Here is a 14,834-nt window from a genome sequence, read left to right as displayed (position 1 = left end):
TTCAACAGCAGCGTACCATTACTTGACAAATTTTCTGAGCAGTGCTAAACCTGTCGACTTTCAAGCGTGACAAGCCACAAGACATTTAAGTGATCAAGCAAAGTTCGTGTTTGAAATTGAGTTGCTGCTTTTATCGTTAGCACCTCCTTTCCCCTTGTCATATGTGCTCACATCTGTTAAGCTTACTTTTGCTGGATGTCTTGACTTATAAATTGCCGCAAGTCGCCCAACTTTTCCAAGGTCTTTTTCTGTCTAGACACAAATGGATGTGGCACTAATTTATTTAAGACACAGACTTTACGGCCACTTGAAATATTATCAGCACACGTATTTAGTGCCAATTAATTTGGAAAATCGCAATGAAGAGCACTGCCACCTGAACGGAATAAGAGCTCATCAGCCGGACTTACTTGTACGGCAAGAGAAGCTCAGGAAGTCGCCTACTTCCTCTCCCAGAGTTGGCGACAATAAGCGCTTCCATCTGTTTGTCTGTCTGTCTGTCTGTCTGTCTGTCTGTCTGTCTGTCTGTCAGTCGCTGCTGGATGCAGTGTCCGTGTCAATTGCAGTTACCTCACCTTCACTTTAAATTGTAAAAAATGAAAAGCTGGCAGCAGTGTTGCAACAACTGCACAGATACTGCCCCTTCCCCTTCCGCTTCGGTGTCGCTCGCTTAGCCGCCCGCACCCAACTTCTCCCACCACGTGACCAGTGCCACAATAAAAAGTGACAGAACAAAAATATGTGTAAAATAAAACAGGGGCATCAGCAGAAGCAAAAACAGTTCATGAATTTTGTAACAGCAGCAAAGCGACAAAAACAAACATCAGGTACATATAACAACAGCAACAACAGCAACAATAGCAACAACAAAGCGAAAACAACGACAATCAACACTTGGTAAGCAGCACAGGGAGAAGGGGCCACGGTTTGTACGTGGGTGCTTTCATTTGATGTACGGCAACAGGAGCAAAATTGTAGAAAATTTGCACAAAAAAATGCTAGAAAACTTTTTAAATTAAGCAGCAAAGTTAAAACTCCCAACAAAAAACATGGAAAAGAGAAAGAAACAGCAATATAAAAACAGCATGAGACACATCAATAAGAGATTTCAGAACAAGAAATTTAAGCTCGGACTAAGTCGACTGCATAATACCCTAGCTGTGTAATGAAAGTGAAAACATTTGTGTTAACCTTTAAATAAGTTTATTATTTATTTATCTGCCAAATTTTGAGTACTTTAGTCTTAGCAGAAATGCTGTATCGATTTTTGACGGCGGTAAAAGAATAGCTCTTATCGATTTACAGCTCAAGCCAGAATACCCAGCATCCTTGGCAAATCAATCTGTCAGGCAGACATTCAGACGGACATTGAATAAACACAATATACTCTCATATATTTGGTAAAAATAGAGCTTTGGAAAGAACACCATGACATTTATGAGAACCGCAAACAGTGAGGACAATTCGCGGGAAAACTCACTTGATGAACTGCGTGAAGGCAATGCCAGATCCACCCCAACGAGACGGGGGGTCGACAATAAGACAGGCTTACAAAAACTCCAATTTAAAGTCACTTAACAGCTTAACAAGTTTGCTTGAAGCTGACATGTGGTTGAGACTGCTAGTATGTGAGGAATTTTAAAATTGTTCTTAGAGGGTCAGCGAGTGCTGTGATTTCAGGAATTATGTACAAAAGGAATAAAGAAACACAGCAGCGCAAGAAAAGACATTATGCAACCAAATTACACGCTGAAATAAAATGAATAAGAAAACACAATAATCTGGCTTATATATATTCTGGAACTGGTTGGTTGCTGGTTGGCTTCTAAGCGCCTGTAGTTCCTTCGAGGCGATCTCTATCTGTGAATCTAAGACAGGAAAGCCTATTTGATGAGTGCGCCTAATTGCTGACTTTCCATAGGAGTTGATGATAGGCAGCAAAGGTGATTCTATTAGCAGCCGGCTTAGTGTGCGTTGTACCAACAAAGACATTAAAACTGTCTTCATTAAGCAGGACGCTTCGCACTGTAAAAGTTGGCAATGTAACGCCATATGCCTTGGAGCCAACTGGGTGATGTAGACAGGAGCAGACGGAGGGAAGAAGGAATAAGGATTGAATAACCTTCAATTTGCTAAAGTTCTTGAATGAATATATTTTATATTATTGCTGATGCTCCAAGGGATTTGCTTTTGGAGGTATATCGAGAAGTTATCGAATAGCAAATCAGCTAGTGTGGCATCCCAATACCATTCTTGCAATGTATAAAGATCTACTAACAGTAATGAGCTTGTAATGATGGTGTTGCAGGCGGAGAAAAGAAGATGACAATCATGAAGCCAAACAGTCCAAGGAGTTTTATCTAAAACGACTTCTGCGTGGCTTTCTCCTGCCTTACAGAAGCCACAGCTGTTTAGAAATGTCTTTTCATTATTAACACAGTCAACAATAATCACTGACTAGACACGAGATGAAAAACATTTCAAACAGGGTCTAGTAAAAATATTTAATGTCTGCAAACAGCATGTTAAGGATGATGAAGCCGCTAGTGAGAAAGATAGGGAGAGAACTATAGAAAGAGAGAGGAAACAGACAAAAACAACACGAAAACATAACGGCAGCAGTGACAAAACGTGAAAAGACAAATATCTCACACTTGCAAGTGACTCTCATTGCCGCTGTTTGAATATGTGACATATGACACAGATGTTGCCAAGGGGCAGGAGACAGAGGAGTGGGGAATGTTGGCACAACAAGACAGGCAAACAACAAATAACGAGAGGGAGAGATGTAGAGAGAGAGAGAGAGAGAGATATATATATATACATGGGGAGAGTGACAAGGCAGACCATGAAAACATATATTAAGACAAAGAAGGAAAAAAGTTAGAAGAGACTGCGTTACTTTTAATGGGCAGGGCTTGGTTGGTTAATGTTGGGTGTTGTTTATCTGCAACAAACGAAAATAATGTCAACTACTACGGAATTAAACAATAACCTGTGTATGCCTTAACTACATACATTCTGTTTGCATTGCAGAGCGATCTGCCGCCTTGGATTACACGTCTGCGCATGTGGGACAGCTACGGCACCTATCTGCCCATCAAGTCGACTAGCGTGACTACGGGACAGCCGCCGCCTCCTCCACCGGTTGCCTCGTCGGCTGATGGGGGTAAACCCACGCTGCTGAACCAAAGCAATTATGGCAGCTACTACTACAGTGCCAGCAATCCGAAACTGAATCGAAACTTGCGCGTCAACATTGACAATGCCTGGAATCCGGTCGACACCTACATCTACGGACCCACCCAGTCGAGCATCTTCAATCAGGAGAACAAGTACAGCGGCTATCAGGGCAGTGCGGCTGCAGCTGCTGCCGGCGGAGCTGCTGGCAAACAGCTGGGCGGCATTAAGGATAGCCTCAACTATATTTCCGGCAGCAAGTCTGGACGCGAAGGAGGAGGAGGAGCCTCAGCTGCTGCCGTCTTGAGCTCCGACAAGAACAGCCAAAGCGCCGTTTCCCTGATGAGCACCAAGGGCAAGCGGCGTCTAATGCTGGAGATCTACGACTACGAGACGCCCAAGTTGTGCGATCACACGGCTATCGGCAGTGGAGTCAGCGGCAGCAGCGCCCTTATGGGTGGCAACAAGCAGCGACCCTGTAGCCCACTAGAGAGTTATGTGAGCACCGGCAGGGATTTGGTAAGTTACCCGAATTTATTTACTTATTCAGCTGACCAAGGACCAATAAATTTTAAAGGTTAGCTTAGTCACTAACAAAGAAACAAGACGCTTAAAAGAACAAATTTCTTTTTTGAATAATAAAAAACTAAATGGAATAGTTGTCCAAATCACACTTTTTTGATTATAGCTATTTGCTTAGCCATTTTAGGAGTCACCCACTATAGGTATTACCTGAGTAATAATATATATGTATCTCAAACACAATGATAAGAAACCTAAAGAGCAACATCTGGCAACAACCCGTCTGTTCTCGTTAATTGTCAGTCTGAAGGTGGGCTCACACGTGCTGACAATATATTAGTAGAATATTCGACATTAGGGCTGCCGGACACGTGTAAGCACGACGTGACAAAGGCCTTGCCGGAGAATACAGATTTTTATTTATTATATTTATATTTATAAATATGTAACGAGTAGTTACTGTGTGCTGTCGGGTGGCAACGCTGGTGAACAGATCTAACAGCTGCATTAGCATTAGTCGTAGAAGAAGAGTCCTAGAAGAAAAGCGAAATGATGGAGTCGAGTTTGTGAAGCGTTGGGTTAAGATCACCAATAAGAAGTCGTCAAGTACCTAAACCATTTGCTATACATACGAGTATATATATATATATATATATTTGATCTAATTAAAGCTAATCCAATTGCGAATGCAAAGTTGCATAAAATCCATTGTAATCCATGCATTTTCCCACCAAATTACTTGTATTTCTCATTTGTTTATGTTTCTTGACTTTCACATTCATAACAAAATACAGTCGCAGCTGTGAGTTGAAGTCTCATTTCAAGCGAAGATAATAGTATAACGAATTTAGACTGAATGAAAACTCATGCCCGTGTGTACAAACACGTCTTGCCAGTTTGTTGACCGGCTACATCGTTGCCACTAGAAATTACATACACCACACGTCGCTTGGCATTAAATAAGTAAACATATGGCAACATTGCCAGCGAGTGCAAGACAGTCTTTAGAAATTGAATTGTTTGCCAAAACTATGCAATAATTTCTGGTACACGAATACAACATGACGATATAATGCTGCCTGCTTTCAGGCGTTAACTTGAAAATTTAATTGTTTACGAGGTGGAAAAAAGTACAATTTGTTGAAAACATAACAAAATCACCGATTCGTTTATTTTTGTGCAAACAGTCTCCTGCACCAGCTCCCAGTGCTGCAAGTTGTCCTCAATTTGGCTGCCTTAACAATTACCTGGCAGCAAACCGAGCCAACAAATTTGGCACTGTGCAAACTTGTATTTGCTTTAAGCTTGACAAAATTAATCAAATTAAACACTCGAGTGCATCGCCAGACGTGCACAAATAACGACAAACGCCAAACGGCAAGCGGCAAGCGGCAAGCGGCATGCGGCAAACGAAGCCAACGAATCCAGTGAAGCTGCAGAGTCACCCGCGGCAACTTCTTTGCCTCTCGGCAATTTCAAATTCACCAAAGTACACACAAAGCCGACTCTTCTAGGAGGCAGAAAGGGAGAGCGGAGTGAGCGCTGAATAGTGGGTACTGGATACTGGGTACTGGGTACTGGGTACTGACAGCGGGCCTAGTAAATAGAGGGGACCGCAATATAAGCTTGCTTAGCCTTTTTAAATGGCGCAAATATGAACTGCAAATATTTTGACGCCAAATTGAAGCTGCGTCCCCTACACTAACAAGAAAAAGCTGGTTAGAATTAAGAAATCAAGATTTTGAGTCACAGATAGAACACATAAAAATATTTGGAAGAAACCGTCGCCTTCGAACAATTACATTTTATGTTTCCAACTATGTAGATCAGATATTTTCGGGTCATGCAGAGTTTTTGAATTTTATAACACATTTTTTCACAGACTACTTTTCTGATCGATAATATGTATAAATTGTTTCTGGACACATTTATCGACAAAACTTTAACACTCTCGACAAGGGCAAGCCTCATCGAAAGAAAGTCTATAAAAGTACTGATGAATATTATTCTTATCGAATTTTAAATGTATAAGAATGAGTGTCCACCAAATCCAATCAAATAGGATCGGATATAATACTCGCTTATGTCCCAAAAGGAATCTGCTGTAAAAATTTCAACTTTTTATGGAGGAGCTCTTATGCAATATGCCAATCCCCACTCACTTGCTGTATGAACACAACTTATATCGGCTCCTTGAAATTTTGAATAAATACTCGTTGGCGTCTGTGCCAGACGAAGAGCCAAGTTGGGGATTTTTTTAATTTATTTATTAAGTGTAGATTCCACATTTTCAAACAAAAGGTTTTAATAATTATAATGTAAAATTAAAGATACAAATTAAATAACATAAAACTAAAAGTGAATAATTAAATTACAATTTTAAAATAAAAATAATAAAATAAAGGAAATAATGAATCTGCGGATATTAAAACTATTGCATGGATGGGAAAACCCAATCGGAACACAAACTGTTGAATGTTAGTAGAGGAGAGTAAATCGTTAAGAAGGAAGAAAGAGAGATGGCGATAAAGATTGAGGGAGAATAGACAAAATTCATAAATCACTACTGTCAAAAATTACAGACAATATTTTTGGACGAGAGGGTCATTCCTCACCCACCACTGTTCTAAGTCCTAACTAACCCCACTAGAAACCTCACATAGAGACGTTATTTATATATAATATATATTGCTTATAGGGACAGATAATTCCATCAGAAATAAACGATTGTGCACTTGATTGTTGATATTAACTCTGTAACTTTAATTACAGACATTCTGCCTCGACTCTTATAAAGAACCTTAAAAATACCAAAATCCATTTAAAATGATTTATAGAAATTAATAATAGTAGATTTCAATTTCACCAGAATTTCTCGAAGATGCTGACAGTGGCAAACATGTCAACTTTCATATATATCCTGCTTTTATGATTAAATGATATTATACATTAAAGTAATATAGAAAAAGAACACGTTAACGGATTGACAATGTTTTCGAATTGAAATTGAAATCCAAAATCAAAAAGTTACATACTTTTCCTCTCAGTGTACATTTCGCACACTAATTTGAGTAATTTTTACTTTTCGTATTTGCAGAAACTGGAATTCCACACGCACACAGGCACCGCCCTATTTCCGGCCCAATTTGCACTGAACTATGAGTTTGTTGACACGGAACAGGGCGGCGAAACTTGGACAGGTAGGCGAGGCGAGGATCCAGTGCCTCCGCTCTGTTCACGGGTCTTTCGCAAACGCAAGGGCAACATTCAGGTGCCGAGGAATGTGTTCCTCTACGGCCGAGGCGGAGCCAAGAACATCACCTGCCTCTATCGCTTCGAAGCGGGCACCTCGGAGCGTGTAAAGCTGGTGTTGCACAATGTGTCGTTTGGCGAAGGAACCGCCTGCACCACGGACTCGGATCTGCACATGGGCCGACCACGCTGCAATCAACTGGATCCCGAAGGTCGCATCACCGAGCTGCGCCTCTACGATGTGCCCTTCCGAGATGTCAAAATACAGCTGGGCTGCTTCTGTGACAACTCCAGCGCCTTGTACAGCAATGCGCCGCTGACATTTGTATCGCATTCCCGAATCATGGAGCTGAGCTTTACGGTGACCAGACTCAACATTTCGGAAGACTTTGCCGACGTGTTCTTCTCGGCCTCGTATGAGTTCAAGCGGCAGGCGGACTGCCGGAAGCAGCTGAAGCTGAAGGGCGCCGGCGGCGAGGATGAACTGAAATACCCGCTCAAGCCACAGGACGCCAGCTGCGAGGGCCTCGCCTGGTACATTGAAGCGCAATCTCCGGAGCGTTCGCTGTTTGTGCAAACCTGGGGTGCCTATCTGCCGGTCGATCCCACCTCCGAGGACGCCATGCGGTGCCACACCAAAAACCGCCTAATGGTCTACTCGGGCAGGCCATTGAAGCCCATGCGTGTGGTTTGCCCCGCCCAGAGCGGTCCCAGGCCAACATCACTGCACATATTCTCCGAGGACTGGACGAATGGACAGCCGTTATTTATGAACAAGTATGTAAAATGGACTAAAAATACCAATGACATCAGCTGAAAGTCTCATTTATCATATCCACACTCAGAGAAAATCTCTGCTCCAAAGTCAAGTGCAACCCAAATTGAAATCCAGCTAATTTGATTTTTCCAGTTTTGAAGCACTTTTTTGCGTAAAATTCTTTAATAACGACAAATCATAAATAGGTAAAAAAAAAAGACTGCAATTAAGTACAAAGTCCCCGCGAAAAACTTTTTGGAACTTCATTTAATATTAGATTTCAGTTGATACATTTTTAAATTAACAACTAACATTATTATCATATAGTATCAAAGTTTGGTGGGCTTTAAGATTTAAATCCAATTTTTATGCACGATTTTTCTGCGGAGCTCAAGCTCTTTTGTGTTTAGATCACTTAACGATTTCACAATACAATTTGTCAAAATAATGTTAAGCAGTTCATTGTAATTTAATTGGAACTTGGTGCTTGGATTATAAAAGTTATGTTTTTAGTACTCAGGTCTTGGTGCAATTTTCAGTGGATATCATTCTGGCTGTAGCCGAGTGAACTGAAAGGCACTCGATTAATTATCTAAAAGGCTCGACACGCTCATTAGTTGACACTGTCTGGCCCGACATCCTGGACACTGTCAATTACCCTTTGGGGTGCCATAAAAATATGCTTCCTCATAGCCATGTGTGTGTTTTATATGCTTTTTCCTTTTTGCTTGTGCTTTTTATTTGACGACAAATTTGCGCTGCACTTGCACATAAAATTTAATGCCAACACGTTCCGTCAGAGCAGCAGCACAGAACTGACCGAAACGGAGTTCATACTCGTGGCACGCACCTTGAACATAAATTGCTGGAACAAGCAGAAGTCCTCACATGGAGCTAGTCCCTCTCTCTCTAAATCTTTCTCTGTCCACCTCCTAGCAATTTTTGCATGCTTTCAACATAGTATCTTTTTGTGTATGTTTGTTACATAGGGGCGTGTACGTCTGACGGCCATGTTTGCTTTCTTCAATGGTTGTTTTTTTTTGTTGCCATCCGTGCGCTCAATTTCCTGTGTTGTGTTGCCATTTCCTGTTATTGCATTTTTGAGCAGCTTGCTTTTTTTTAAATAGATCTCATAAGAACCTTTAATACCTCGAATGTGAGAGAGTCATACAAATTGAGAGCTGGCATGACCGTTAAAAGTACGTCAAGTTGTTAAATTGCAATTAATTTGAGAGCTAAGAACAAGTAAGAATGTTTATCTTGGGCCAGCCGAAGATTGCATATCCGAGAAAATCGGACTCAATCTTATGATATTTAAATTTTAGTCCACTCTTCAGTATATCATTATATTTTCATAGGTTTTGCACAAATATTACTTCGATATTTGCTATTTCACGAGCGCCTTTGAACTTTTTTGAAGGCTCCACTTTTGTGTAGTAATACTGTATCACAAAGAGTGACATTTATGTCTACGTCTATTTCGATCCCACAACTTTGAGCCGATTGATTCGAAGGCAGCTATTTAACAGTGCTCCGAAGATGAATATTTACCAAAATCCATTAGCATATAAAATGTGAGAGTTCAGCGTGATACTGATTAGGAATATATATATTTTATTGGCTTGCAGAAGTCTCTTTCAATACACGCCACATCTCATAACAGGATTATAATACCCTCTACAAGGATATAAAAAGAAAACACATCCAAAACCGACATGGAGATATATTAAATTGAAGCCATTTAAATTGTACAAGTATTGTGGGTGCAACTTATGTCCGAAAGAGCAATCTCACATGTTCATGTCGTTGAAGCCATTAAATTTAAGTGCCACAGTATATTATCGAAAATGTCAAAAAGCTACAAATTGTTGATGTTGCAGAATTCTCAGATAATTCAATTTTAATCGTTGCTACGTTCTTGTCTGGCTACCAATAATAAAAGATGGGAAACATGAAATGGCTTTTAATATTGAGCAGAAATATTGGATTAGAAATTATTATTCTTGCGAAATTAATTAATGTGTTTATTTTACGTTTGACACACATTTATTTTGTTGATTTTGAGAAAGACTTTTCATTCCTGAATGCTTCCTTTTGCCGATTACATTTACACAACTTAATGATATTTATTTAACCTATTGTAAATGGGTACTCGGAGTATGAAAAATATAAATATATTAAGAAGTCATTGTGAGTATTTGGTTGGGGTCTATGCTTAAGTGCTATGGGTACATATATCAGATGCGATACAACTCCAACTTATTTGCCACTTAGAGCACTCAATTTTAATATTATTTCAGCTTTGGCAACGCTTTATTTTGCACTCGAAGTCATTAAGACTACTTAAATGCTATAATGTTAATGGCAAAATCATCATCTACGCCATCTTCTTCGTTTTGCTGCCGCTTATTTGAAATGCATTCGAAGCGAAGTGAATAATAAACGAGTATTCTATCTATGGCTACTTGAAAGTTGCGCGTAATTAGTTGCACTTGAGCAATTGAAAGCAAAAGAGATATTCGAGTCGAGTTATCCTTGCCTTACTCTCCTTCCTTTCTTACCCGAAACTTGCCACAAAGTTATGTGGAGCATGGCAACCAGCTGCTTGACTTGAATCAGAGGCGGGCACACCCGAAAATGTTTACAACTTAACTTTGCTTTCCGTTTTGCTTACACGTCTCACTCCGCTTTGCTTGCAGGCCCATCAACTTGGTGCTGGAGCCCATACTCAAGGAGCCCGGTGACATAGCCTTCACGTGGCTGGAGATACATCGTACCAAGAACGCACTCCTGCAGCAATTGGACCTGCATGTGAATGCAAGCGTAACCACGGGCATGGGCACACCATCCAGTGGTGCTGCTGGTGCTGGTGCTGGTACTAGTGGTGGTGGTGGAGTTGTGGGCACTGGCAGTGCTGGCGTCGCTGGCACTGGAGGCATTGCGCCCAGCGCAGCAGCCAACGAAACGCTGAACGAATTTGGATTTTATCCCAAGGAGTCGGATTGCGAGTACAAATGCCCTGAAATTGATGCATGCATAGCAGCCAGTCTATGGTGTGATGGTAAGTTGAGAACTCAAGTAGACATTCCAAGCACGGGTAGCCTCACAAGTAGCGGACTTATCCATCTCATCCAGAATCAAAGAGGTGAACAGCACGTGACACAATTATAATGTCATCTGCAGGAATGCGAAAAGGAGTACATAAACAGCATATAAATTTTAAATCCGAACAAAATCATCTTGAATTTTTGAAAATCTTCAATGGGGTCTTTTTTCATTTTATATGCAAAGCAAATTTCATCAATTATTTCTTAAATTTAAACCGAATCAAAAATATGAACAATTTTTTTTTTCATATTTTTAGAAATTATTTCTACAAACAAGAAAAACTCTTTAATTTTTAGAGCGATTTTACAAATTTCATGGCGATTATTTTCTGAGTGCACGAAATACGAAAATGTTAAGCTTTCGTATTATTTTAAGTAGAGCTCTTTGCCAACTACTTGGCCAACCCTCGCTCGCATTACGTATACGTGATTTACTTCTAGTTGGTGTTGTTGTTGTTGCCTCGTCTGTCCAACTGTCCGTCCGTTGCCTGCTTGTAGGCAACAGAAATTTCACTTGTGGTTGCTTCACTGTTAATTTCATTGCAAGCTGCTGGCCACGTTTTTGTAATCAGGCAAAGTTTCTTCTGACAACTGCACAAAGCTGCTGCAAGTTACTGCGGGTTTTGTCCACCAAAGTCGCCCAAAAACTATATGTATATCTACCACAAAAGTTTTATCCATCCGTCCGTTGGTCCCTCCGTCCGTCCGTCCGTTCGTCCGTCCGTCCGTCCGTTCGTCCGTCCGTCCGTTCGCAACAGCTGCCGCCAAGTGGTTTAGTGTGCTGCACTTGAGAGAAGGGACTGGACTGGATGTCTGGCTGGACTCGCCTTTTAGCTTCAATTATTTATGGGCAGCCAGGCGCGACTGCAACTGAGCTGCTTAACCAAAAAGAGAGCGCATTAAACAAGCTAACCAAGCTAACCAGGCAGCTCAGCAAGCCGAACAGCTCAACAGCAACCAGGGAGTACTCAAATGACACTCGCTGGCGGGTCTTTCAACTTGGCCATCGTCGAGGCGAACCTGTAACCTGACCGCAGATTTCTTTTCAATCAATGCTATGCGCTATCTGCATTTTCAGGTCATCACAACTGTCCCAGCGGTTTCGATGAGTCCGAGGAGGAGTGCGGAACCGCTCGCAAGCTGCTTGAGCTGCCCGGCGGCGTCTTTGCGGCATTGGGTTGCATTGCAGCCGCTTTGACCGCCTGCCTGATATTCTGCATGTTTGGCCTGATGCGCAAACGGAAAAAATCGGTGGTCCAGAAAAGTGGTGGCTTCATGAATAGTGCAAATGGCAATGGCACGGTGCCAGCTGCCTGTAATATTGGCACACTGAAGAAGGACTTCAAGAAGGAGGCGCTCTACATCGACCCGGCGTCCTGACATCCACTACAGCCGGTCGAGTACATACATGTGGACCGGGAAACCACCGTGTGATATGTTGCCGCCGGCTGTGGCTTCTACGAGCAAATGGAGCAGGGCCTGAGCATTGCCTGACCGGAGCAGGAACAGGAGCAGGAGCAGGAACAGGAGCAGGAACAGGAAGACGATCTGGAGCGAGAGCAGAAACTGCAGATAGAGCAACTGAAGATTGTTGGACCAGTTCAAGATCTGGCATGGAGGTTTTAAAGCTGCTGAGGAGTGTAGTGAGTGTGCGTAGTAAGTATGTGAGTGCGAATTCAGGATTCAGGATTGAGCCAAACAGGGAAAACGAGAACTAAAACTAAGTTGTAAGTTCGTAACTTTTCTAAGCGCTTCAAGAGTAAAAGTATAACGAGAATGTGTGTGTGCGTAGACTTAAGAGCAAGATTTATTGAATAGGAATAGCTGCGATGGGTTTTTAACTAACACATATTTCCTTCAGCCGATCATCACTGCCTAGAATGTTCTTTGTAAAGGTACACAAATAAATCGCAATCAAACTTCCAGGCTTAAGATATTAATTGAAAAATTTGATTTATTATAAGGCGGTTGATAGCCAGATTTATAGCCAGAACTCAGAATAATTAAATTAAATATTTTCTTCGTTTCACTAATTCACTGAGATTTGAATCAGAATTTGTTTATAAGATTTCAGTATACTCGAATATTTGATCAAAAACTGTGTTTTGATGTTTTATTAAACTCGACGATTTGCCTGTCAATTATTTTTATAATGTGTATTTTATTTGGCAAGCTAATATTGGCTTCACTGAGCTGATTGTTTATTTCCAAACTCTTCAATGTATTCTTAATTTCATTTTAGCTACTTTGGTCTTCCTCATTTAAGCAACTGAAGGAGGCGAAAACTATTGTAAGTTAGGTACCTTTAAATGATAGACAGTACTTCAAAGCGAAACCCTTGGCGTATTCAGCACACATAGCACGCAGAGAAACAAAAATTAGTTAAAATTAGAAACCAAATGCAAAAAGATCATAATTTACAATTAAATTGTATAAATGAAAGAAAACTGAAATGATAAATGAGTCTAGATAAAATACTCTCTCTGACATAAGATAAGAGCTTAGGCATAGATACGATTATATAACTGTTAGCAACATTTCAATGGGGCAAGTAAAAAATCTCGACAGTGTTGTGATCCATGGCATGCACATACTGAACTATATATAACTATAGTGTTAACTAAGCAACTAAGGCATTCAAAGAGTTATTTAGCAGCTGAGGCGAACTTCACACGATATTATGAGTATGTATAGTGCACGTGTGGTTTTTTTATACAACACACACACACACACACACATAGGAACACCAAAAACAAAAACAAAAAAAAAAAAACACATCACTTAGTGGTTTACTTGTTATAACTTAATTAAATTAAAAATATATAAGGTGTCATTAAGCAGCGTTCAATAAATCAATATGTTCACTGATTGTCAAAAAAAAAAAAAAAAACCGAAAGAAAAGAAAACTGCCGTAAAATGTCTTTAAATCTAAAATTTGTTAATATATTTATATTTTCAGTATATTATTTTAATAAATTTTTTACGTTTTTTATACTCGATATATGATTTCAAGTAATTTCATTTGAGTGAATTGCTGTACTTAGTTTTCCATTTGTAGCAACAACCAGTTTAATTAGAAAACAAATTCCTAATGATATTATAAAAGAATAGCATTTACAATACAGAATTGTAAAAACAAAATACAGATATAAATTATGTCGTACAATAGTACGATGCGAATATAGAGTAATTTATGTCACCAATTAAGTATAAACAATCAAATCTTTGGCAGAGTTCCCAATAGAAGCCCTAAGCTAAATGAGACGCCCATTTAAATGTATGCCTAAGACAAATATACTTTATTTTAAATGCACTATATATATATATATATATAATAAGTATGTTCTTCTAGGGTCAAATTTGTGTCGCAGCTCGAAATTAATTCGCATAGCAAGATCCATGAAATCAATTAAAGTTTTACCTTTGAGCAATAGTGAATGCACATGAAATATAATACTGTAAAAAGGCAAAGCGAATAGATATAAAATCGATGTTTTAGTTGCATTTTTGATAGTATATAAACAATACATGTATTTATAGCCAGAATGCGCACTTTGTACAATTTTATGAACGAAATATTATTTTGTCACACATAAATAATACAAAACAAAACAACAACAAAAAATATATATATGGATATTATACATATTTTACATATGTATAAAAAGAAAAGGAAATCTAAAGAACAAATATTACAAAAGAAATCAATTAAAAACAATTGGTGCATAGGCCAAACTCTAATTTCTGTCGACAGCCGGCAATTGGAATAATACATACAAACTTTTATGCAAAATATGACGGTGCATTGCATACATACATAAATACATACATATGTATATGTAGCTAAAAATGATTACCACGTTTTGCCACTGTCACAATCACAATCTAAAAGTCAAAGTCACACTTAAAGTCACGATCACGTCACGTTCACGTCACGTTCACATCAGTTCGGTTCAGTTCCTTCTCATACATGACAAACAAACTATGGAAAAAAATTGATGTGCCAACTGTGTTTA

General features: G+C 39.8%; 1 protein-coding gene across 1 annotated transcript in view; it reads left to right on the top strand.

Moving 5' to 3' along the window:
- The window catches only part of LOC6558678, a 72,795-nt gene extending 59,741 nt beyond the window's left edge, over positions 1-13,054 (top strand). Inside the window, exons 11-14 of the mRNA XM_001985585.2 lie at positions 3,037-3,699; positions 6,800-7,731; positions 10,411-10,772; positions 11,897-13,054. Coding sequence (XP_001985621.2) covers positions 3,037-3,699; positions 6,800-7,731; positions 10,411-10,772; positions 11,897-12,198 — 2,259 coding nt within the window. The 3' untranslated portion in view covers positions 12,199-13,054. The remainder of the gene's footprint in view (positions 1-3,036; positions 3,700-6,799; positions 7,732-10,410; positions 10,773-11,896) is intronic.
- The last annotated feature ends 1,780 nt before the right edge of the window (positions 13,055-14,834 follow it).

Source organism: Drosophila grimshawi, unplaced genomic scaffold (assembly GCF_018153295.1).
Source record: "Drosophila grimshawi isolate 15287-2541.00 unplaced genomic scaffold, ASM1815329v1 contig_187, whole genome shotgun sequence".
Taxonomy (NCBI): domain Eukaryota; kingdom Metazoa; phylum Arthropoda; class Insecta; order Diptera; family Drosophilidae; genus Drosophila; species Drosophila grimshawi.
This window is presented reverse-complemented; position numbering and strand designations above follow the sequence as displayed.